This window comes from Penicillium lagena, assembly GCF_028827675.1.
Source record: "Penicillium lagena strain IBT 129212 chromosome Unknown utg000006l_segment0_segment0, whole genome shotgun sequence".
Lineage (NCBI taxonomy): Eukaryota > Fungi > Ascomycota > Eurotiomycetes > Eurotiales > Aspergillaceae > Penicillium > Penicillium lagena.
Genome location: NW_026623227.1, coordinates 2,458,501 through 2,483,115, shown reverse-complemented (window position 1 = coordinate 2,483,115; position 24,615 = coordinate 2,458,501). Strand labels below are relative to the sequence as shown.

General features: G+C 53.4%; 10 protein-coding genes across 10 annotated transcripts; 6 read left to right on the top strand and 4 right to left on the bottom strand.

The window, feature by feature from the left end:
- Positions 1-274: 274 nt before the first annotated feature.
- On the top strand, positions 275-1,998 carry N7510_009144 (isocitrate lyase 1; the record flags this gene model as incomplete). The annotated part of the gene is made up of 3 exons (XM_056981069.1): positions 275-478; positions 535-1,033; positions 1,088-1,998. 3 exons carry the CDS (start codon positions 275-277, stop codon positions 1,996-1,998), a joined length of 1,614 nt encoding a protein of 537 aa, XP_056831278.1.
- A 743-nt stretch (positions 1,999-2,741) lies between these two features.
- N7510_009143 (hexadecenal dehydrogenase) lies at positions 2,742-4,464 on the top strand (the record flags this gene model as incomplete). The annotated part of the gene is made up of 4 exons (XM_056981068.1): positions 2,742-2,878; positions 2,949-3,179; positions 3,245-4,044; positions 4,100-4,464. The coding sequence occupies 4 exons, from the start codon at positions 2,742-2,744 to the stop codon at positions 4,462-4,464; spliced, it is 1,533 nt and encodes a 510-aa protein (XP_056831277.1).
- A 764-nt stretch (positions 4,465-5,228) lies between these two features.
- Positions 5,229-7,272, bottom strand: N7510_009142 (putative AP-3 adaptor complex subunit mu; the record flags this gene model as incomplete). The annotated part of the gene is made up of 3 exons (XM_056981067.1): positions 5,229-6,696; positions 6,798-7,178; positions 7,229-7,272. 3 exons carry the CDS (start codon positions 7,270-7,272, stop codon positions 5,229-5,231), a joined length of 1,893 nt encoding a protein of 630 aa, XP_056831276.1.
- A 164-nt stretch (positions 7,273-7,436) lies between these two features.
- On the top strand, positions 7,437-7,778 carry N7510_009141 (uncharacterized protein; the record flags this gene model as incomplete). The annotated part of the gene is made up of 2 exons (XM_056981066.1): positions 7,437-7,542; positions 7,597-7,778. 2 exons carry the CDS (start codon positions 7,437-7,439, stop codon positions 7,776-7,778), a joined length of 288 nt encoding a protein of 95 aa, XP_056831275.1.
- A 306-nt stretch (positions 7,779-8,084) lies between these two features.
- On the bottom strand, positions 8,085-8,903 carry N7510_009140 (uncharacterized protein; the record flags this gene model as incomplete). Its single annotated transcript, XM_056981065.1, has 1 exon — positions 8,085-8,903. The coding sequence occupies one exon, from the start codon at positions 8,901-8,903 to the stop codon at positions 8,085-8,087; it is 819 nt and encodes a 272-aa protein (XP_056831274.1).
- A 637-nt stretch (positions 8,904-9,540) lies between these two features.
- On the top strand, positions 9,541-13,186 carry N7510_009139 (uncharacterized protein; the record flags this gene model as incomplete). Its single annotated transcript, XM_056981064.1, has 4 exons — positions 9,541-9,657; positions 9,768-10,007; positions 10,071-13,004; positions 13,079-13,186. 4 exons carry the CDS (start codon positions 9,541-9,543, stop codon positions 13,184-13,186), a joined length of 3,399 nt encoding a protein of 1,132 aa, XP_056831273.1.
- Positions 13,187-13,579: 393 nt separating this feature from the next.
- On the top strand, positions 13,580-15,058 carry N7510_009138 (pepsin-like aspartic protease; the record flags this gene model as incomplete). The annotated part of the gene is made up of 3 exons (XM_056981063.1): positions 13,580-13,987; positions 14,043-14,915; positions 14,972-15,058. 3 exons carry the CDS (start codon positions 13,580-13,582, stop codon positions 15,056-15,058), a joined length of 1,368 nt encoding a protein of 455 aa, XP_056831272.1.
- Positions 15,059-15,420: 362 nt separating this feature from the next.
- N7510_009137 (NAD(P)-dependent alcohol dehydrogenase) lies at positions 15,421-16,813 on the bottom strand (the record flags this gene model as incomplete). Its single annotated transcript, XM_056981062.1, has 4 exons — positions 15,421-15,456; positions 15,513-15,629; positions 15,696-16,586; positions 16,670-16,813. The coding sequence occupies 4 exons, from the start codon at positions 16,811-16,813 to the stop codon at positions 15,421-15,423; spliced, it is 1,188 nt and encodes a 395-aa protein (XP_056831271.1).
- A 459-nt stretch (positions 16,814-17,272) lies between these two features.
- N7510_009136 (RNA methyltransferase, TrmH family) lies at positions 17,273-18,688 on the bottom strand (the record flags this gene model as incomplete). Its single annotated transcript, XM_056981061.1, has 1 exon — positions 17,273-18,688. The coding sequence occupies one exon, from the start codon at positions 18,686-18,688 to the stop codon at positions 17,273-17,275; it is 1,416 nt and encodes a 471-aa protein (XP_056831270.1).
- Positions 18,689-19,053: 365 nt separating this feature from the next.
- N7510_009135 (uncharacterized protein) lies at positions 19,054-23,610 on the top strand (the record flags this gene model as incomplete). Its single annotated transcript, XM_056981060.1, has 3 exons — positions 19,054-19,269; positions 19,290-22,929; positions 23,009-23,610. The coding sequence occupies 3 exons, from the start codon at positions 19,054-19,056 to the stop codon at positions 23,608-23,610; spliced, it is 4,458 nt and encodes a 1,485-aa protein (XP_056831269.1).
- Positions 23,611-24,615: the final 1,005 nt, after the last annotated feature.

Below are 24,615 nucleotides of genomic sequence, written 5' to 3'. Positions count from 1 at the left end.
GAACGAATGGTCAGGAAGAAAAACGCTATATGCCTAGGCATTGAACCAAGCTGAACTCCGGTGAGCCGAGAGATTACCGACCCCCTTCGGTGGTGACGCATTATTGTCTTTCTGACGACAATAAGTACCGCCGCGTGTCCCACTTGCTTGTGATCCGCGCTTTTTGTCAGAGTTTCAATACACAGCTTTCCTCTTTTCTTTCTCTTGCCATATTTCGCTTTGCATCTGTCACTGCCTCTAATACAGAAATACCAACATTGAAATCGCAGTAACCATGGGGCAGTTCGAGGACGAGGACCGGAAGTATCTGGAGGATGTCCAGGCCGTCAAGGACTGGTGGAAGGACTCGCGGTGGCGCTTCACCAAGCGGCCGTTCACGGCAGAGCAGATCGTGGCCAAGCGTGGCAACCTGACAATCGACTATCCGTCCAATGTGCAGGCCAAGAAGCTCTGGAACATTGTGGAGAACAACTTCCAGGTGCGTTCGAACATATTCTATTGCAGAGTAGACTACTGACAAGTTGCGCCGAACAGAACAAGCAGGCTAGCTTCACATACGGCTGTCTGGAGCCGACGATGATCACCCAGATGTGCAAGTTCCTCGACACGATCTACGTTTCCGGCTGGCAGAGCTCGTCGACGGCTTCGTCGACCGACGAGCCCTCGCCCGATCTGGCGGATTACCCGATGGACACGGTTCCTCGCAAGGTCAACCAGCTGTTCATGGCACAGCTCTTCCACGACCGGAAACAACGCGAGGAGCGCCTCACCACCCCTAAGGACCAGCGCGCCAAGGTGGCGAATGTCGACTACCTCCGGCCTATCATTGCCGATGCGGATACCGGGCACGGCGGTCTGACGGCCGTCATGAAGCTGACCAAGCTGTTTGTCGAGCGCGGTGCTGCTGGGATCCACATCGAAGACCAGGCTCCCGGTACGAAGAAGTGCGGCCACATGGCTGGCAAGGTGCTGGTCCCCATCAGCGAGCACATCAACCGCCTGGTTGCCATTCGTGCCCAGGCTGATATCATGGGTATGTGAATCACCGAGGGCCAACATCTCACGAATGATCTAACGGTAATTTCAGGAACCGATCTACTGGCCATCGCCCGCACTGACTCCGAGGCTGCCACTCTCATCACCTCGACCATTGACCACCGTGACCACGCCTTCATTGTGGGCTCAACCAACGCGAGCCTGCAGCCTCTTAATGACCTGATGGTTGCTGCCGCGCAGGCAGGCAAAAACGGAGAGGAGCTACAGGCCATTGAGGACCAGTGGACCGCGCAGGCCGGGCTCAAGCTGTTCGATGAGGCCGTCATCGACGCGATCAACACCGGGGTGCATGTCAATAAGAAGGGACTGATTGATCAGTACCTAAACGCTGCCAAGGGCAAAAGCAACAGCGAAGCCCGCGCCATCGCCAAGGGCATTACCGGCGCCGACATCCATTGGGACTGGGATGCGCCGCGCACCCGCGAGGGCTACTACCGCTACCAGGGTGGCACGCAGTGTGCCGTGAACCGCGCCGTGGCCTATGCGCCCTTCGCAGACTTGATCTGGATGGAGAGCAAGCTGCCCGATTTCAAGCAAGCCAAGGAGTTTGCCGACGGCGTGCACGCTGTGTGGCCCGAGCAGAAGCTAGCGTACAACCTGTCGCCCTCCTTCAATTGGAAGAAGGCCATGCCGCGCGACGAGCAGGAGACCTACATTAAGCGGTTGGGCCAGCTCGGCTACTCGTGGCAGTTCATCACCCTGGCCGGTCTGCACACCACCGCGCTCATCTCGCACCAGTTCGCCAAGGCATATTCCAAGCAGGGGATGCGCGCGTACGGCGAGCTTGTCCAGGAGCCCGAGATGGAGCAGGGCGTCGACGTCGTCACGCACCAGAAATGGAGTGGTGCCAACTACGTTGACAACCTGTTGAAGATGGTGTCTGGCGGTGTGAGCAGCACGGCTGCCATGGGTAAGGGTGTGACGGAGGACCAGTTCAAATAAAATCGTCGCGGCGACGATGACCTGTATACTCTTTTTGTTATTTCTGTTTTCTTAGGGATGTGGCGTTTGCCCCTTTTGGCTGTATATCGAGATCTGATGCCCTCGCTGCTTCGAGATTCGACATTCTTATTTGCAGTCTGAATAATGAATCCTTCATATTATGATCCACTCGGATAGTTTGTTTCTCCGTCCCTCAACGCAGGACCAACCGAGGAAACCTTGCGAGAGACGCACCGATCTCCACAAAGCGGGGATTCTGCAGCCGGGGGGTTTACCGCGGCTCTACGATGGGAAGGATTGCATCATGGCCACTGGACTGGATCCTGTCCGAGGAGGAGCCCGACGGTGGCGAGGGTGAGGTAGATCCGAAAATCTGGAGCAGTCTGAGCGGATGTGTAGATGAGGGAGAATTAAGAACAACCGAAGCATCAGGGTCAGCAGGTCACATGCGCAGTACAAGAATAACCATCGGTGCAACAGAAGATATATCATTAATATTTGATTAACAAACCTATACGACTGAATGATTGAATCCAGCCTTTTTGTCGAATTAGAGTGTAGTTAGCAATAGTCGTTGCCGGTTGAGCTCTAGGTTCAACACTCGGTGCGATCGACCAGCCGAGCGCATGTGGATGCGGAGGCCCACCCAGCACCTTAAGAACCGGCTCGGCCCATTCCCAGCAAGTCCTTGAGTGGTCGATCGATCCCCTTTCTCTTTCTCCCACACACCGACACCCATCATCATGGGCCTCCCCGAGCTGAAGTTCACTCCCACAGAGGAGATCCCTTCGCGTATTTCCACCGCTCGCAAGACCTTCCTCGAGCACAAGACCCGCGATGTCGAGTTCCGACTCGGGCAGCTCCGCAAGCTCTACTGGGCGTGAGTCCCGCCACCCCACAATCCACCTCACCGGGAAACCTCAAACTGACCCTGAACTGAACCTTTCCAGCATTAAGGACCATGAGGAGGACATCGTCGAGGCCTGCGCCCAGGACCTGAACAAACCGCGTTTCGAAACCGAGGTCGCCGAGAGCCAATGGATCCTCAACGACATCGTCTTCACGACGCGTAACCTGCACAAATGGGTCAAGGATGAGAAGGCTCCCGATATCGACCTTACGTTCAAGTTCATGAACCCCAAGATCCGCAAGGACCCGCTGGGGACCGTGTTGGTGATCGGGTACGTGCTCCTGGGCTGAGCAACAGAAATGCGCCAATGGAGCTAACCGTTGCTCAAATCTCTAGTGCTTTCAACTTCCCCTTCCAGCTGACCTTGGGCCCGGCCATCGGTGCCATTGCCGCCGGTAACACCGTGGTGATCAAGCCTAGCGAGAATGCGCCGCGCAGTGCTGCCGTCATGCAGAAGATCATCGAGGCGTCGCTCGACCCCTCCTGCTATCAGATCATCCAGGGAGGCGTCTCCGAAACACAGGCCCTGCTCGCAGAGCGGTGGGACAAGATCTTCTTCACCGGTGGTGCCAACGTCGGTCGCATTATCGCCAAGGCCGCCGCGCCGCACCTCACCCCCGTGGTGCTGGAGCTGGGCGGTATTAACCCGGCCATTGTCAGCAAGAACGCCAACCCGCGACTTGTGGCGCGGCGTATGCTCTGGGGCAAGACCATGAATGCTGGCCAGGTGTGCACGTCGCAAAACTACCTGCTCGTCGACAAGTCGCTCGTGCCCCAGGTGGTGGCGGAATTCAAGAAGGCCTACAAAGAGTTCTTCCCCAAGGGCGCCAAGGAATCGCCTGACTATGCGCGCATCATCAATGATACCCACTACCAGCGCCTGAAGTCCATGATCGATAACAGCAAGGGCAAGATCCTCATGGGCGGCACCATGGACGAGAAGGAGCGGTTCATCGAGCCCACCCTCGTACAGGTGGACTCCGTGGAAGACTCGCTGTGCAACCAAGAGAGCTTTGGACCGTTCATTCCCATCCTCCCTGTTGAGAACCTAGACGAGGCCATCAACCTGGCCAACGGCGTGCAGAGCACCCCGCTCGGTCTGTACCCATTCGGCTCCAAGGCCGATGTCGAGAAGGGTAAGTTGCTACTTTTTTTCCGCTGCTCAATATCATTTATTAATGCTCAGTTCAGTCCTGTCCTCCACCCGCTCCGGTGGCGTTTCCTGCAACGATGCCGCGCTGCATATCCCGACCCTCCCCTTCGGTGGTGTCGGAGAGAGTGGCTACGGCGCCTACCGCGGCCGCTCCAGCTTTGACGTCTGGGTCCACCGCCGCCCCATCACCTCCAGCCCCAGCTGGCTCGAATCTCTCCTCAGCATCCGCTATCCTCCGTACGAGGGTAAGCTAAAGACATTCAAAGCTAGCAGCGCTCTCGCACCGGACTTTGACCGGAACGGCAAGGTGAGCTTCGGCTGGCTGCGCTTTATCTTGACACTGGGTGGTGGAAGTGCCAAAGCTGGTGCTAGTCGGGCTGCTGTTGTTGCTGCCAGTGAGTAACGCCTTTTCCCCCATCCCTTACTCTTCTTGTGCTCGTGTCTATTTTCCTTATATTTGCTTTTCTGCACATCTCTGCCCTGCGATCTTCTCACGGTTATCATTCTCCCACCAGAACCTGGAGATGAAGGCAAAGACAAATAGATGGCCTCAGCTATCAACGTGCTAACATCTCCACCCTGTCTGTGGTGATGATTATGGTCCCTATATATCCCCTTATGGCCCTTCTGTCTATATGGCCATCATTTCTTATGTTTATATCCCCAACATGTCTGGATTTTGTTTTGATTCTCTACCACCCTTTCCCTGTACTCGCTTGCATTATCAGATACCCCCCTACTCATCCAACCAAGAAGAGAGAGAAAGAGCCATGTATCCTTTTAATTTGTCGGAATCAATGAATCTACCTCTTTGTCATTACTTAACTAATCGCGCGCGCGTATTCTAGTTGCCTACGTCGTCATGCACTTCCTCGAGCGCCGATCCTCGAAACTGTGAGTATAGGGAAGAGTTGGTTCAGCAAGTGAGAATATTGTTTGAGTTTGTGAAGGGCCGCTTTGCGCTAAAGATCAGGGTTGTCCTTGTGTATTTACTCTTTGTAGCTCATTCGTGTGTAATGTACATTGTCTGCACAAGGCATTCATCGATTACGAATGTAGGGTTGGGAAGATGAAAAAGATTGTATTTCTCTCGCAGATATCTTCGTAGCTCATGCTGAATATCCATCTACATATATTCCACGTTGTCTTCAGCAGAAAGCCACTAAATCAACACCGTCTCTCAACACCACGCTTACTCACACACAAATACTTCACCCCTTTGTACGGCTTGACACTCTCCCCCAAACCGCGACTGCGGCGCTGATCGATGTTCAGACTATCGACTCTGATACCCGAAGGAAGCCAGCCGCGCACGGAGAAGGAGACAGAAGCAGAATTGGGCATGAGGCTTGCGTTGAGTTGTGCTTTCGTTCGGCGCGGTGTAGGGCGTGCGGATGCGGAGGGGGAGAAAAAGGCGGGGAGAGAGGGTTGAGGTTGAGACTGCGAGTGTGATTGTGATTGTGATTGGGAGGGAGGCGTTGGTGTCCGTGGTTTAAATGGGTCTGGGGATGGTGTTGGAAGCTTTTCTGGGGGCTCTGTGGATACTTCAGTCGGGCCGTTGCCTGTGTCTTCGGAGATGGTGGTGGTAACAGCGGCGGCAGCGCGGGACGACTTTTTGGTGGACTTCTTTTTCTTCTTCTTCCGCTTGGTTGGGTCGGCGGATCGTGTCTTAGTGCCCGTGCTGCTGTCCTGGTCATGGTAGGAAGTCGGGGCCTCGTAGTAGCCTTGCAGGAGATTTGCATTGGCATCCTCATCCGGGCTTTCGTCTAGATCTTCGTCCGCCAGTGGGTAGCCCGCGACGGTGCACCGCAGAGTTGCAGTTCCAGAGATTGTGCCGGCTTCGCGGCCCGTTGGAACCCGCCACTCGAGAAGACCGCTGCCCGGCAAGAACTGCGCGTCACCTCGGCTGGCCTGCATGTCGGTGATGTGTCGTACGGAAGTGGAAATTGGGACGCTGACGACAACCTCCTCAAGCACCGGTCCGGTGCCATTGCCGCCTCCACCGCCTACGTTGCCCAGGAACGACGGAGTCGAGGTGCCGGATCCATTGCGCGCTGGGCCCGGGCGGGCAGATGAAGGTTGGCCTGGGAAGTCGGTGTTCAGGGTCAATCGCACCTCGAAGTCGGCGCCGGAGGGTCCGAGTGATTTGCGAATGTCCACTATGGCAGGGAGGAAGAGCTTCTCCATGTGGCTTGGCGGTTCGTCAATGTCCGAGTCTATTGGGAGGAGATCAACTTCATATCCTGCCAAGATGAACCGGCCGTCTGGCGGTATAAAGCTAAGCTCGCCCGGCCGTTCCCTCCACCGCGCCAGTCGGACACATGGGTGAAACACAGGCAGCTCTATCTTGCGAGCGATCCCTTGTTGCCCTCCGGGTGTTGTTAGGTTTAATAGCAAATCTGGGACCCCAGAGAGCTTTGCCGTGAACGCAATAGTTCCAGATACTAATGCAGAGAGCAATCGCCCTGAAGGGGCCATTGTCACAGACAGAGATTCAATGATGTCGACATATAACTCGTTGGATGTGTGCCGTACCCCTGGCCGGCGCCAGGGAATCGCAGGGCCTTGGGACGAACTCGCGGCCGCCAATGATTGCTTCAAGGGATTGGCAGTTCCCAGAGTGGGTGTCGATGTCCTAAACACAATCAGCCTAGTGTTTCCTATTACAACATCATACTGCATGCGACGTCACTCACCCGGGCACTCCGATCCCCCCCCAATAGCTTCCCCATCCACCCTGGGACTTCAACAACTTCTTGTAGCGCATTGGGCTCAGTATTACACACCACACCAGCATCACACATTTCAGTCAAGAGCTGCGCAACAACATCATAATTGGCCTCGATCCTGCTCGAGAGCAAGGGCGCGCCCACAAAATCCTCCAGCACATCGACCACCCGGTGCAGGAATTCCAGCACCAGAAGCGGCTCGGTGTCCACCTCAGTCAGGGCAAGGAACAGCAGGTTCGACTGCACGGTCGAGAACACTGTCACCGGCGGTGAGGCATTGGGGAGGTATAGTAGGGAGGGGCGCGGGGCGGCATGGGCAAGGTAGAGGGGCAAGATGGCGGCGGCGGATGGCGGGCGGGAGCGATATACATGCTCGACGAGGGGGGTGCTGGAGGAGGGTCAGTACACATTGATTATCAAGGATAGCAGCAGACATACTTGTCCTCGTCATATATGTAAACGGCATCGATCTCGCCGCTCATCGTGGCCAGCGTGGGATTGGAAAGTGTGCATCATCCGCGTTGTATACCGGGTCACGAGCGGCCCTTTCTGCCGCCGATCCCCGCCTTCGGTCTGTCGCATTCCCTTTTGCTTCGTTCTACCCCGATACATACTAACATCTGGGATACACACTCCCTTATCTTCAATGGCACCCTCTCCCCAGAATCCCGCCTTGGATGTCCCTCCCAAGGACGCCAAGCAGGCGCTGGCGGAGGACAAGTATGACGACTGCATGTCTTGCCGCGTGACCGGTAACCTTTCGCAACTGCCCTCTTTGTGATCAGTATGCTAATATCAAAGTGCAGGGTCGGCCGCATTTATTGGCCTCGGAGTGTACAGTTACTACACGGGCATGCAAAATCTACGGAAGCAGGAGAAGGCCATTATGGCTGGCCCATCAAAGTATCGAATGGGTTCACGACAGCTGGGGATTGCGACCATCTCGGCCACGCTCGTGGGCATGGGGCTGTACAGAGCTTTCAATTAATGGGGATGGTTGGATCCAGAGGAAGGAAGAATAATGTTCTACGGAGACGGAAATTTCATGTACGATATTGATCTTGATTTGTATGCCATCACCACTCGTGAAAAGCCGCCACACCGGGCACTGGGTATCATCTCAGCGGATGTCCTCTATATGCTATATAACAACATGCAAACAGCCAGTAAAAAAACACAACACACCGACACCATGGAAAAAGCACCTCTATAATGCACCCGGAAAGGACCCCCATGTGAACATCAAGTTAGGATATTCGTCATTTCGTCGACTTCGTATGCTCAGTCAAGGGAGCTACGTAAAGCGGCCGCGCTTCCCACCTCCGAACGTGTCGCGGCCGTTGTTTAGACCGGATAGGTCGAAGAAGTCCGGGACGGTGAATTTCCGTTTCGACCCCACTGCGGCGGGGGCCTCTCGTGTAGATGGACGGGCGTTCGGACGGGCGTGATTGTTGTGGCGGTGGTGTTGGCGAGTGGGTCGGGGCATAATAGAGACGCTTACGGGGCTCCCATCTTCCGTGGAAGTGGTGGAGGCGTCGGAGGACTGCATGTCCATATCCAGTTCCTGGCACTGGGGAAGAGTTGGTCCCGCGGAAAAGGTAAAGACCGTGGATCTTCCAAGCGAGTTTGCCTCGTGAGTCTGTTGGGCTGTGTCCGTTGTTTGTGTGGTGGTAGTCGTCGGATCTGGTTTCGGTGTTGATGCCGAAGTGGTCGTGGGTGCCAGTCGAGTGGGGGTTTCAGAGGCGTGCTGGGGTTGCTCTCTGCGAGGAGCAGCAGGAGTGGCGCTTCGATCACGCTTATCCGCATCCCCCCGTTCATCGTCGTCGCTGTTCTGGGACGTGATCCCATCACACTTCTCCGTTGCCCATTGTCGAACCTTCCACCCTTCTCCATCACTGAGGCCGAGGTTCTCCCGGTCAAGAAAATGAAGGAGATCCTCTATGGCTTCTTGGTAGCCGGACTGTTTCGCCTGGGCTTGCTCACCGAGAGCATTCTTATAGAGGTTGGTAACGGATAAGGCAGCTGCCTTGAATGACTGCAAGAGTTGCTCGGGAGGCTGTGGGCGGGGTGTTGAGCTGGGCAAGGAAGTGTTTAAGGACCTCATCGAATCCATGGTTGATGATGATGGGTTCGCCAGACCACCTGAGAGGTCTACTATATAGCGGAAAGGCACTTGATTGAGCTGTTGGGGAAAAAGTGGCGTTCAGGCGAGGTCGAGTCGGGAAGGAAGAAGAAAAGCGAAAAGGAAAACAAAGAAAAAAAGATAGAGGATCAAAGTGGGAGATCGCCAGCACGCAGTCTCTCCAAGACCGACTTCTCTGGGCCAGCGTTGCCTGTACACTCCGTCCAGGGGGCAAGAGTCAGGTAGTCGATGATGTGATGGGAATGCAGGTCATGCTCCTCTCTTTTTGCTCCTTCCAAACCCACCACCTGACTCGGCCTGATCGGGTGGGTCACGTGAATGGCTGACTCAACAAGGCTTATGTCATACGTGGGCGCGCGCTCGCTCATTTGTGCTGGTTCGGCGCGACTAGGAGGCGTTTTCGCTCCCTCAATTGTCCTGTCTGCGAGACTCATTCACTTCCCCTGTCCCCCTTCATATTCGCGATCCATCACTTCTTCGCAGGGCCAATCTCTACAACATCCTTGCGTGGTCCTGATCTTGTCGGTCTCGGTCTGATCGTTTGAATTCGTGCAAAATACGTGTTCGACTATATCCACGCCTGCGCTCGGTGCGCTGAAGGTGGAAGATGGCACCAGCACCCACCTCTAACTCGCCATCTCAGGCAGACACCCCCATGACAGACGTTAACGATGATGTCGTTCCGTCAGTCCCCGTCGATGCCCCTACGGACGCGCTGATGATGGTACGTGATTCTTTGACCCACCACTTGACTCTGCACCGCGATCGTTGCATGGATTTGCGCGCATGGCAATTTGTGCATGCCAGAAATGCTGACTCTATTGATTACTGCAGGGCTACCAAGACACCCCCGATTATACGGTACGAACATCCTTTGATAACTTGCCACAGGCATTTGCAATGTCAACTAACATATTCATCCCCCCACAGGACTCGGACACGAACCCCAATACCACTGCAAGCAGCGTTGCGGGCGATTTGGCTCCGCAGGATGCCCGGCGACGTCGATCCGAGGCCTTTCAGCTGAGAAAAAGCATTTTGGGCAAGAAACAAAGCCGCTTGGATGAATCGAAGGTGGGGAGAGCTATCTCTCGAATTTGCCAGGCCTAAGTTACTGACGATTATTGCGCTCAACAGGAAGATGACTCGATTCGTCGATTCCGATACCTCCTTGGTCTGACCGACCTCTTCCGCCACTTCATCGAGACGAATCCCAACCCCCGAATTAAAGGGATCATGGAAGAGATTGACCGACAAAATGCAGAGCAAGAGGCCAAGGCGCGCAAGGGGTCCTCGCGTTCCGGTGGTGCTGGCGGGGACCGACGCCGTCGGACGGAGCAGGAGGAAGATGCTGAGCTTTTGAAGGATGAGAAGCGTGGCGGCGAGACTACCACCGTCTTCCGAGAGTCTCCTACGTTCATCAACGGTGAAATGCGTGATTACCAGATTGCGGGACTGAACTGGCTGGCTTCACTGCACGAGAACGGTATCTCCGGCATCCTGGCCGATGAGATGGGTCTAGGAAAGACTTTGCAGACTATCTCGTTCTTGGGCTATCTGCGCTACATCTGCGATATTTCCGGTCCCCATCTGATTGCCGTGCCCAAGTCGACACTCGACAACTGGAGACGTGAATTCGCCAGGTGGACACCGGAAATTGACGTTTTTGTTCTCCAGGGTGATAAAGAGGAGAGAGGACGGTTGATCCAGGATCGCTTGGTGGATGAAAACTTCGATGTCTGCATTACGAGTTACGAGATGATTCTGCGCGAGAAGTCACACCTCAAGAAGTTCGCCTGGGAGTACATCATCATTGATGAGGCTCATCGCATTAAGAACGAGGAGTCTTCATTGTCGCAGATCATCCGGCTTTTTAACTCTCGCAACCGCTTGCTGATCACCGGAACACCGCTGCAAAACAACCTGCACGAACTGTGGGCCTTGCTCAATTTCCTGCTGCCGGATGTCTTTGGCGACGCTGATGCTTTTGACCAATGGTTCTCCAGTCAGGAAGCTGACCAAGACACCGTGGTGCAGCAACTTCACCGAGTCCTGCGCCCTTTCCTGCTCCGCCGAGTGAAGAGTGATGTTGAAAAGAGTCTGCTTCCCAAGAAGGAGATGAATCTGTACGTTCCCATGTCCGAAATGCAGGTGAAGTGGTATCAGAAGATCCTGGAAAAAGACATCGACGCGGTGAACGGCGCTGCGGGAAAACGCGAATCGAAGACCCGCTTGTTGAACATCGTCATGCAACTGCGCAAGTGTTGCAACCATCCATACCTTTTCGAGGGAGCTGAACCTGGCCCACCGTACACGACCGATGAGCACCTTGTGTTCAACTCCGGCAAGATGGCTATCCTGGACAAGCTTCTGAAGCGCATGCAAGCGCAGGGCAGCCGTGTCCTTATTTTCTCCCAGATGAGCCGTGTTCTGGATATCCTCGAAGATTACTGTGTGTTCCGCGAATACCAGTACTGCCGGATTGATGGTACGACGGCACATGAAGATCGCATTGCTGCCATCGACGAATACAACAAGCCAGGATCGGAAAAGTTCATCTTCCTTCTTACTACGCGCGCAGGTGGCCTGGGTATCAACTTGACCACGGCCGACATCGTTGTGCTCTTTGACAGTGACTGGAACCCGCAGGCCGATCTTCAAGCCATGGATCGCGCTCACCGCATTGGTCAGACCAAGCAGGTCGTGGTCTTCCGATTCATCACGGAAAACGCTATCGAGGAGAAGGTTCTGGAGCGTGCAGCGCAAAAGCTGCGTCTCGATCAGCTGGTCATTCAGCAAGGTCGCGCCCAACAACAGAACAAAAATGCCGCTTCAAAGGACGAGTTGCTAGGTATGATCCAGCACGGTGCCGCCAATGTCTTCAATACAAAGGGCGCTACTGGGACTACCAACGAGATGACGGATGACGATATCGAGTCCATTTTGCGCCGAGGCGAGGAGCGGACTGCTGAGCTCAACAAGAAGTATGAAAGCCTTGGCATCGACGATCTCCAGAAGTTCAGCTCTGAGAGTGCATATGAATGGAACGGTCGGGATTTCACCGACCGCAAGAAAGACATCGGCGTCAGCTGGATTAATCCCGCCAAGCGTGAGCGGAAGGAACAGTTCTACTCCATCGACAAGTACTACCGCCAGGCCCTTTCCACCGGAGGCCGGACTGCCGACCCGAAGCCCAAGGTTCCCCGAGCACCCAAACAGGTCGCCGTCCACGACTGGCAATTTTTCCCGCCTGGCCTGCAGGAGTTGCAGGACAAGGAGACCGCCCACTTCCACAAGGAGATCGGCTATAAGGCACCCTTGCCCGAGGGTCCTGAGGAGGAGCTCAGCGAACGCGAGGCCGAGCGGGATCTCGAGCAGAAGGAGATTGATAACGCCGTTCCGCTCACCGAAGAAGAGCAGGCCGAAAAGGCTCGCATGTCCGAAGAGGGTTTCTCCCACTGGAACCGTCGAGACTTTCAACAGTTCGTCAATGGATCGGCCAAGTTTGGACGTACGGACTACGAGGGCATCGCCACGGAAGTTGATAGCAAGGATCCCGATGAAGTTCGGGAATACGCCGAGGTGTTCTGGCTCCGCTACACTGAGATCCAGGATTACACGAAATATCTGCGGGTGATCGATCAGGGGGAGGAGAAGGTGCGCAAGATGAACCACCAGCGCAAGATGCTCCGGAAGAAGATGGATATGTACCGTGTGCCGCTTCAGCAGCTCAAGATCAACTACACCGTGTCGACGACGAACAAAAAAGTCTACACTGAGGAGGAGGATCGATTCCTGCTGGTCATGCTGGACAAGTACGGCGTCGAGGGCGACACCCTCTACGACAAGATCCGGGACGAGGTCCGCGAGTCGCCGCTCTTCCGCTTCGACTGGTTCTTCCTCAGTCGGACCCCTGTTGAGATCGGCCGCCGGTGCACTACACTACTGAACACGGTGGCGAAGGAGTTTGAGCCCAACGGGGACTCTGGCAAGGGTCGTGGGCGGGACCGCGACGAGGAAGAAGAGGAGGAGGCAGCGCCTGCGAAGAAGAAGGCTAAAAATGGAACTACGGTACGTGGCGCCTGCGCCTGGACACTAGTGTCTGTTGGAAGACCCCCCTAACTAATTATTGTTTCTTATCGCAGGCGGCCAAAGCTAAAGCCGGGAAGGGCGGCAGCAAAGCCACCTCGACCGCGACCTCGCGCGCGGCGAGTGTGTCCACGGCGCCCAAGTCTAAGAGCCGGAAGAGGTGAAAGTGACCCATTTTTCCCGTGTGGTGTGTGTACGTTGCCCAGGTGTTGCTGATCATGTTGGACGGGTGGGGCGTGCTCTGTACTTTTTACTGTGCTTCTTCGATCGGAGTTGGCGTTGGCAGATAAGATATAGTAGTTTGTGTAATGCGAAGATCCAAACAAGAAATGTTCCTTCCACCTGATGTGATAAACCGCCGATCCTCGTCACCAGGCGCCAACTCTTTGCCACGCGACAGGGACCGAGAGTCATCTGCAATGACGACAGCCTGGCTGACCCTTTTCCCATTCGAAAGTATCAACAACTGTACATTCTACGACGTCCGAAGCAACTTGTATAAGTAACTAGTCCTCCACCCTCCACACCACTCAAGTCCCGCCACCAAACTAATCAACATGTCCATCATCAAGTCCCTGAAAGCAAAGCTGTGCCGTGGCCGCAAGTCTCCATCACCCACCATGGCGACCAAGATCAAGATCATCCCGAACCCGCAGTACCAGAAGTCCGGCACGAAGTCGTACGTGCACCTGATGCGCAAGTACGGCTTCAACGCGACCAAGGATGGGCCCTATTTCATGGGCAGCACATTGCACCAGGTCGGAAGGCAGTATACCGACAAGCCCATCGGCGGCCGCGCGCATATCCGCCACGTGCTGCAGAAGAAGACCGGCGAGGACGACCAGGTCGGCGAGATCGGGGCGTCGGATGTCCAGAATGACTCGATGTACCTGGCACAGGTGGGCATTGGGACGCCCGCGCAGACGCTGAGTTTGGATTTCGATACCGGGTCTGCGGATCTGTGGGTAAGTGGTGATGCTCGATTGTGTGTGTCGATGGTGACTGACAACAGCCAAATAGGTCTGGTCGACTAAATTGCCGTCGGCGACCTTGTCCCAGCACAAGAATCATACCGTCTTCGACCCGACCAAGTCGAGTACCTTCCAAAACAAAGAGGGCTCCACCTGGCAGATCTCTTACGGCGACGGATCGTCCGCCTCGGGCACTGTCGGCAACGACAATGTCAACATCGGCGGTCTCGTAGTCAAAGGCCAAGCCGTCGAGCTTGCAGACACCATGTCCACGCAGTTTGCCAGTGGGACCGGCGACGGGCTGCTGGGACTCGCATTCGGCAGCATCAACACGGTGAAGCCTACGGCCGTACAAACACCCGTCGAGAACATGATCACGCAGGCCGACATCCCCAAGTCGGCGGAGCTATTCACCGCAAAGCTAGGTTCATGGCGCGACAAGAACGAACCGGACCAAGGGGCGTCGTTCTACACCTTCGGGTTCATCGACCAGCAGACCATCAAGGCGTCCGGCGAGGACGTGTCCTACGCGCCCGTGGACAAGAGCCAGGGATTCTGGATGTTCGAGTCCGCCTCGGCGACTGTGAATGGGAAGACAATTGCCCGTGCTGGGAACAACGCTATCGCTGACACAGGCACCACGTTGGCCCTGGTGGATGATAATACCTGTCAGGCTATCTACGATGCTATTCCGGGTGCGTACTACGATTCCACCACGCAGGGATACATCTACCCCTCCGATACGACAGCGGATAAGTTGCCCGTTGTTTCTTTCGCGGTGGGAGGTAAGCAATTTGCTGTGCAGAAGGAGGATCTAGGATTTGCCGAGGCCAAGGCTGGGTATGTCTATGGTGGGATCCAGAGCCGTGGTACTATGACATTTGATATCCTCGGCGATACGTTCCTCAAGGGGATCTACGCTGTAAGTTTTTTGTCTTTCGAGAGGTGTGACGTGGGCTGATTTGTTCTTTGTAATAGGTCTTCGACGTCGGTAATACTCGTTTTGGAGCTGTGCAGCGGAAGGAACTCCATCAGAACCTTACTCCGCCTCCTCAGACTCAGTGAGGGTTGAGGAATCAGGTAGAGAGGGGCATTTAGTATTCTTTGATGGTTTTAGGTATTGTTAGTTTTGATATCCTATTGTTCATCCTTTCGGATGATATACAATACAACTCGATGCATTTCTATCTCACCAACAAGCGTAGCAGCCGAACATGAGCCTGCTGTCACCCAAATGTATCGAAAGACGACCACATACGTCTATAGGCATATGGTACAACATAACCATGATCCTGAATGTATGGCGAGGTTGGGTCTTTCACGCCGGGGAGACCGTTTACGTGTGTGCTTTATTAGGGCACCAAAGCAGAAGAAATAGGAAATTCACGACGATGACTAGGGTAAAAGAGAAATTTCTTCATCTAGGACTATAAATTCATCCACTTAATTATCGGCTTGATGACCTGCGGAGATATGTTAGCATTTTCTGTCAAGAATTCTGTTTTAAACCTGAGCATACCTTGCCTGACCGTAGGTCCTGCAATGCCTGCTCCATTGAACCCGTGTCATACACCTTACATAGCTTATCAACAGGGAACTTCCCCTGCTGGTAAAGATCAACCAGCTTGGGAATGAGCTAACACGACTTCATATCAGTTCGCTGTACACAAGGCCCCAGTTTTGCGTGACTTGCGTGACTTACCGAAACAGGACTCGAGCACCCCTCAATAACACCCAGGACCCGTTTACAGGACATCATAAACTCCAACGGATGGATTTTGAGTTCGGCGTCTTTCGGAGCGACGCCAACAATAGCCAGAGTTCCTTCATGGCCCAGGGCCTTGACCGACGCTTCCTGCAGAGGCACCACGCCCGTTGTGTCGAGGACATGATCGACACCATCCGGGAATAGATCTCGAAGTCCCTGAACGAGGTCTGGGACCCTTGTGGTGTTGAGCGTGTGCGATGCACCCAGAGACGCGGCTAGCTCAAGCTTTGCGTCCACGATATCAACTGCGATAACATTCTCAACTCCCAACTCTCGAGCTGCGAACATAGCTGCCAAGCCCACAGCACCCATACCCAGAATGGCAAATCGGCTCGTAGTCTTCGGTTTCAAAACGTTAAATACCGTGCCTGCACCAGTGAGATACCCGCATCCCAGCGGCGCAAGAAAAGCCATATCATCGACAGTGAGCGCAGAGGCCCCAGACCCCGAACCGGACGGACACTTGACGACAGAAGTCTCCTTTACAACAGCCAACTTACTCAAGGAAGACTGTCCAAAGAACTGTCCCCGAATGGGCGGGCGCTGCTTATCCGGAAAAGAAATCGGCGACTTCGCAGCATCCATGCCGCGTGCTCCGCCGAAGTTGATATCCGTTATTTGCGGACAGAAGCCACATCGGCCCTCTTGGCAGGGAGAGCAGTTCGCTTCGAGGCAGGAACTGAAGCTCAGGAAGACCATATCGCCCTCATGTAAGGTTTTGTCTTTCACGTTGCCGCCGATTCGGCGGACGATGCCGGCGCCTTCGTGACCTAGAACAGCTGGGTAGGCGCCCACGGGGATTTCGCCATGTTGGACAGCTATATCCTATTGATTTGGGGTATCAATATGATATCGTCGATGTTGTGGGTTGATCCGGCTGACGGGTGTTGGAGACTACGAGTACATACCGTGTGGCACAGCCCTGTGTACTTCATTTCTACCAGGACCTCATTCGCCCGGACTTCGTCCAAAACAACATCTTGCAGAACAAACGGTGCCCCTGGCTCCTCGACAACAAATGCCTTGGTGGTGATCTGTTTTTCTGGGATCATGGTTGCGGGGCTTATATTCACTTAATGACGTACCCAATCTTCTTCCGCGCGAGTAGATTGGGGACCGATGCAAAATTAACCGTCAGGCGCGAGACGGGTTTTTCTGAAACCCTGGGCGCAGACATGAAGTGCCTTTATGTTCTTGCGGGTTCTCCGACCTATCCCCGCAGAGGCCAGCTCTTGGAAGGCGTTCACCCCACACCCAGCGATCTCCGGGAGAAGATTCGGGAGTTAGCTCTGCGGCAATCCAAAAGACGCCCCACAGGTATATGCAGAGGACCTTTGCCAGCATGTGCCTTCGATATCCAAGTATTACTGAGTTCTTCGAAATGAATAATAAAGGAGATCTGTTATATTGAAGCTGTTGAATATATGTCCGGCCCAATGAACCCCGTTCGCCACGAATGCAAAAGTTTCTGTTGTACACGCGCAAATATATTACAGTAAATGAAGAACACATTACCACATCTTTTGCTTCTTCACTGGTCCCGACACTGCAAGTCGAGTTTGCAAGAACATATCCATAAGCAATGCGGCGGCCACGCTCACATTGAGACTGTCGATACGGGCCGGATCGGACTCGACGCCCAAGTACACGCTGTGCCGGGCACCAGGGATAGTGACCGTCGCATCAGCATGCGACTTGATGTGAGCGCTCAAGCCAGACGACTCACTGCCCATCATGAGCACGCTAGGCGCTCCCCCCAACGGATGCCCATTGCCGTCCTGACTCCCGTCCATCGAGACGCGGTCCACGTGCGTTACGGGAACGCCTGGGCTCGGGGCATCAGCCGCATAGAACCGCCACCCGTTTGCTTTAGACCGTTGAATGAATTCGACTTCATTTCTTGCGTAGAGCATAGTCATATTCTCAGCCGCGCCGGCGGAAGCCTTGATCGTCACAGGCGATAGAGGAGCCGAGTTGCGACCAGCAAAGACAATTCCGTCGATGCCTAAATAATACGCAGACCGAATGATAGCACCCACGTTACCAGAGTCCACGACTCCGTCCAGAAGTAAAATCACTGGGAATCGATGTCGTGGTTGCTCCTCAGGCGTAGATGGAGCCGGGTGAAGGATGGGAATGAGATCGCTCGTGCCATTGACCGCCGCTTCCTCCCGTGTCTGCGGTGCCAGTTCAGCCCGGAAATGAGTATCGGTAATGGCAGAAACAGGCCGCAAGGACTGCACGGGAAGCTTTGGCAGAGGGGAGACCTCTAGAATGCAGCCGTTATGCGCACGGCCAGCACTCATCTGGTCCATAAGCTGCACCCATTTCGCAAAGGCCATCTTGATCTTGACATCCTTGGCCAGGGCCAGCTTTCGGATTTTGATTTTCGCCGGGCTTAGTTCCTCGTCTGCCCCCTGGTAGAGATATAGCTTGTAGAGCTGGCGCCGACTGCAGCGCAGTGCCGCCTCCACCGCGCCCGTACCGTAGATGAACTCCGATGCCGGCGTGGTGTAGGGTATCGAAGTTGGGATCTTCACTTCCGACTTCACGCGCTCGGGAATGGCGTCTGTGGGGTGATGAACATCCTGTCCCCTTTTCCTTTTGTGCCGTTTGACGGGCTCTGGTTTTGGTGGCCGGACATCTCGGTGTTCGCGAGGCAGGCCATGGAAACTGCCCGTCCTAATGAATTCGTCCTCGTCAAACCTGGAAACGTGATTCCTGGCGGGCTTCTGGAAACGCGATCTGCTCGGTGAGGATCTCGCGGACTCTGGAGATCTGGAGGGCGGGCCGCGGAGATTTTGCGACTTGCGAATGCCGCGTTCGATGGCGGAGGTTAACGAAGCATGTCGAACTGGAGTCCAAGACAGGGAGTCAATGAGACGTAGAGGGCCACGAAGGCCTATCCTTGGAGTTGCCCAAGCCATATTCCGGCTGAGCGTTGTTCCTCTCTTTCAGCTCACGAACATCCTTCAGACTTCAACGAGCGCGATAAGATAAGCCCGGACTATCCTTGATCCACCGCGTGTTTCTTTTTATACTCTTTCGTCAATGTATGTACTTCTCTACCTCGCCACTTCTCTTTCTCTTCCTCTCTCTTTCTTCCTGGCTGCTGACTTGAACCTTCTGAAGGTGCCTGGCCCTCAAGTACTCAGACCCACTCTCACTGAACATACTTCCTCTCATTGACCTTTCTGTATCTGGAATCACTTCCTGGTAGGGACCGCGTTTGCGGTTCCCTACCACCACTGCCGATTGTCTTGTCACTTTCAAATACTGCAAATTTCTCATCATGTCTTCTACTTCAGCTGAGTCCCGCACCGCCTGGCGTCCCTCCAAAGCTCTCCAGATGGAGACAGCGTTCGCTATTCATATTCCAGCAGTTGACAACTCCGAGGAGTACAAGTTCCTGCCCGGTCATTTTGCTATTGACCGTGTCTTGGAAGTGAATTCAACCGACGGTAAATCTACATACACTGTCAAACTCCAAAGTGGTGAGCGCGAGACGGTGAGTAATGCCCTTCGCAGTCCCCGTCGCTTGCTGATCGCTCATACCTCGCACAGATGTCATACTCTCAGCTATCAAACATGGATAATGGACCGCAGTCGCTGAGCGAGTTCAAGGAAGGATCAGAGTCCAATGAGGAATCAGACTCGAGCGATAATGAAATCGAGTCCAGTGACGACGAAATTCAAATCGTTGGAGCACGTCGTTTTTCCCGACATCCGTTTCCATCCACCGACGGTGCAGCATCTGAGAACGGAACCGAAATGCAATCGTCGAGATCTTCCAGCTCTCGGGGTCTGCTGCGCCATGCAACGACAGGCGGATACACTCAATTCTATGACCCTATGGACCTTGAAGATTCAGACAGCGATGATGTTACACCCGTATATGGCCTGCGCCGGTTTAGGAGAGAGAGATTAAACACCGCGCGTATCTCAAGTCGACAAAGGAAATCACTGCGGAAGAACCTACGGGAGCGATTGGAGGATGACCTTTCCGATTATGAGCCCGTGGCCAAGACACAGCAACAAGAGAAATTCTCCGGAGCGAGGGAGTTCTTCTACCAACGTCCACCTGGCGACGAGTTCAGAGAGTGGCACTGTCTGTATTGCTCCGTCTGCAAGACCTACGATGATCATCCCGAGAAGGGGCCTTTGGTATTCTGTCAGGGGTGCACATCTTCATACCATCAATCTTGCCTAGGTTTGCGAAGCGCTCGAAAGCATCTAGTTACGAAAATCCACGATGGTTTCATTCTCCAGTGCCATCGCTGCTTGGGAGTTGACAACGAACGGCACGATGTATGCCCTCATTTGGGCTACTGTGCAGGATGCAAACAAGGAGGCCCAATGTCAAAGCCACTGCGAGAACGTCTTACATCTCAAGAAGAACAGCAGCTGCGAATTGAAAATGGAGGCATAGATCCAATCACTGCTGTGAATATGTCTATGGTCAACAGCAAAAGCATCGAGAGCATCCTTTTTCGTTGCGTCGAGTGTCATCGAGGTTTTCATCTACATCATTTGCTGAAACAAGGAAAATCTGTGGCAGAGCGGGATAATATCGAGGCGTTATTCGCTCAGTTTAGCGTTCACTGGCAGTGCAAGGATTGCTCTGATGCCCCTGGAGACGTTGAAACTATCGTGGCCTGGCGACCAGCCAACCCCAAAAATAGCAAAGCCCTGTCTGGCCGTCTGGTTGAACTTGTGCCAGAGATCGACAAAGAATATTTGGTCAAATGGAGAAAGATGTCCTATTTCCGTGCCACTTGGGTCCGTGGCGACTGGCTCTGGGGTGTCACTTTCCACACCACGCGTCAAAAATTCTTCAACAAGTTTCCTAGGCCAATTTCAAATGCCGAAAAAGCTATTCCAGAGGAGTTTCTTCGAGTGGACATTGTATTCGACGTTGTCTATTCAGAAGCTGCGACTATGCCAGATGACAAAACAGATCCGTCGATGGTCGAACGCGCCTATGTCAAGTATAAGGGCTTGGCGTATGAAGACTCGGTCTGGGAATCGCCCCCGCTCCCCTTCGAGGCTCAATGGGACGATTTCAAACTCGCTTTCAATGACTGGATGTATCAGGATACCATTCGCCCGCCGCCTGAGATGGAGGACTGTCTCTCGCAGCTTCGAACACAGGATTTTGAAACAAGCCTTTTATTGGACTCTCAGCCAAAGCTCATGACGGGGGTTGGCGATCTCATGGGATATCAGCTAGATGGCGTCAATTGGCTCTATTACAAGTTTCTACAGCAGAAAAATTGCATTCTTGCTGATGATATGGGCCTAGGAAAAACCATCCAAGCCATTGGTCTATTTGCGACTTTGATAGAGCACAGCTGCTGGCCGTTTTTAGTCGTGGCTCCTAATTCAACTTGTCAGAATTGGCGTCGCGAGATCAAGGCCTGGGCGCCTAAGATTCGGGTGGTCACATACTATGGTTCTTCGAATGCTCGTCAGATGGCCTGGGACTACGAGATGTTTCCTGACGGCAAAGAACTCCGATGCCACGTGGTGATCGCCTCTTACGAGAGCATCATCTACGATGGGGCTAAGATTGACAAGATCAAATGGGCAGGTTTGGTGGTTGATGAGGGACAACGCCTCAAAAATGCCAAGTCTTTACTCTACAAGCGTCTTCACCACATGCCTCCGAAGCTCGGTTTCCGAGCGCTGCTTACAGGCACACCTCTCCAGAACAATATTCGGGAGCTGTTCAATTTGGTTCAATTTCTGGACACAAGCAGAAATGCGGGACAATTGGAACAGCAGTATGGAGACCTTACTTCGGACAACATCCGGGCTTTGCACGATATGATCCGGCCCTTTTTCTTACGACGCACCAAGGCCGAGGTTCTGCCGTTCTTGCCGCCTATGGTACAGATAATCGTTCCCGTCTCTATGTCTACTGTGCAGAAGAAGCTCTACAAGTCGATCCTCAGCAAAAGCCCAGAGCTGATCAAGGCAATTTGTCAGAAAAGCCAGTTGAAGAAATCCGAGCGACAGAACTTGAACAACATCTTGATGCAGCTCCGAAAGTGTTTGTGCCACCCTTTCGTTTACAGCCGTAATATCGAAGAACAGACGCTTCACTATGATCCAGTTGTTTCACACCGGCACTTGGTAGAGGCATCTGGAAAGCTTCAGTTACTTGGCCTAATGCTGCCGAAATTGCGTGAACGCGCACACCGAGTCTTGATCTTCAGCCAGTTTCTAGAGAATCTGGACATCGTTGAGGACTTCCTTGATGGCCTTGGAAACGAATACAAATACCGTCGCCTAGATGGTAGTTTGTCGTCGTTACAGAAACAGGCACAGATCGACGACTTTAATGCTTCCGACTCTCCTTATTTCGCGTTCCTATTGTCCACCCGCTCCGGCGGCGTTGGCATTAACCTTGCAAGTGCAGATACCGTCATCATTATGGATCCAGACTTCAATCCGAAACAGGACATACAGGCACTTTCCCGTGCGCATCGAATTGGTCAAAAAAACACAGTTCTTGTATTCCACCTGGTCACTCGAGATACCGTGGAAGAACGTATTATGCAAAAGGGCAAGACAAAGCTGGCATTGGACCACGTGCTTATCGAACGCATAGAGAATGAAGACGAGGAGAATTTGGAATCTATCCTCCGACATGGTGCTGAAACATTGTTCAGCAATGTTTCTGCAGACATCACATACACCTCCGACTCCATTGACAGACTCTTGGATCGAAGCCAAGCGGAGCAAGCAGACAAAATTGCCCAGGACACGACCACTACCGACCACTCTCAATTCAACTTTGCGCGCGTGTGGCAGAATGACAGAGGAACTCTTGAGGCTATAACCGAAGGTGAAGAGACTCCTGTGGATACAACCTTTTGGGATCAGATCCTCCAAGAACGTGAGCTCGCAGCAGCAAAAGAGGCCCAGGAAAAAGTGGAGGGCCTTGGTCGTGGCAAGCGCAAGCGAGCAGCAGTCAACTACAGTACTAAGGACGAACTAATCGATCTCCCGCCTGTGAAACAGCAGAAGACGGGCGACGCTGACCAGGAGTTCGAGCTAGAGGAGGATGAGGATGAGGCTGAGGAATCGGAGTCGAGTGAAATCGAGGCAGTGCCCGAAATCATCGATTTAACGGAGAGTGATCGGCCTCCGCTTCAAGTCAAACGTAAGGCCGTCACATTCCGTCTGTCTGGCCGGTTTATTGCCAGGGGTTCTCTTTACTGACCGACAACCACCCTTTTCAGCCCGTCTATTCGTTCCAGTCCAGTCTCCTAAAGCACCAATCCCTTCTAAACTACCAATTCCTACGGAGAACAACACCAACGCCACACATCGGCCTGCTTGTATCGTCTGCAGCCAGAAACATCTAGGCGGTAGATGCCCATTGAAGTTGGCTGGCGTCCAGAACTGTCCGCTTTGCGGTCTAGCACATTTCGGCGAACGTCGCTCTTGCCCACATCTACTGTCTCCAACCCAAATCCGTCGAATGATGGCCGCATTGTCCAAAAGTACCGAGGCTCCGGTACTCCTTGACTTGGCGTGGAAGTATCTGCGTGGTGTCATGGGTCACTTGAATGCACGTGAACGGAAGGCGGCTGGCGCTGTGGCTGCCCAACATCATCATAATCAGACCTCCCAGAGTCCCGTTCCTGTCAACTTATCCGTCGATCGATTTTTCGCTTCTCAATCACCCGTCTTCCAACATGTCACTACTGGCTTGACGACCGCAAAGCAGGATAGGCCGCATAAAATTTACACTTCGCCCTATTTTGCCCCGGCCTGCCAGGCGCCTGCTTCGAAGCCTCACAGTCCTCCGTCTTCTTTCCCCGCTGAGAAGGAGGTCTGAATATGTCCAATGGTTCCATTAACTAGCGTGAGATCGCGGAGCGGTGACTGAGACTTCGCATGGTAAGGTGGCTGATGATCAACTACGAAGACTTTTTGTGCGCGACGGAGTGCTATTATTCGCTTTCATTTTCATTTTCGTGAATGTACAAATACTCAAGGGCGGGAAAGGAGTGTTCCTGGCGTTCTCGATTTCTCTTCACGACTGATGACCACAAATACCCCTCCTGCGTTTCAATGTAGTTTACAAATACATCCAAAATTGCACCCAATATGCCATATAGATATGCCACAAGTAAAACTTATTTAGTCCCGATCGAGTACTTTGTCTATAAATTCGCTTCTTTTGTCATTGGGTGAGTTGGCAGCAAGCAAGTAACACGCATCTTTCGACCAAACTCCAAAGCGAGTTCGAAGTGATTCATTTATTTCTCAATATATAATTTACGAAATTGCTTTATTTTAGCCTTGGGGTTGAACTGTCAACTATTCTTGCTCAATGATGGTGTTGCGATATTCGGCGTGGCAAGCAATTAGGTCAAGCCAGGTCACTTGACCACTGCCGACAACGTCGAGTCATCTGGAGTATGGGGAGAAGGGCTTGTTTAGAGCAACTTCGTCACCATTATATGCTTCATATATATATGTAAGCTATCTGATGATAATGCTTCGATAATTTGATAGAAGCCTTATTTTCCCGCTTTGTACAGTATCTTCATTTACAACCGGACTGATCGCCAAGGGCACTGAACTATATATGATTGGACCGAACGCTCTTTTCGCTCGAATTTGTTTAATTTGTACATTTTTCGGGAGGTAATCTCTAATCTGAAAGATGTAGAATGTATAAAAGAAAAGACCACATCTTGAGATATTTTCTGCAGGGACCCGTGCAGCAGTCCGTGCAGCAACTGTTAGACCCGTTCCGCTTAGAGCAGAGACCCAAGATTCGCAAACGCATGGAAGACCGTTACATCGACTTTCTTTCCTCCAGGCAGACGTCTCT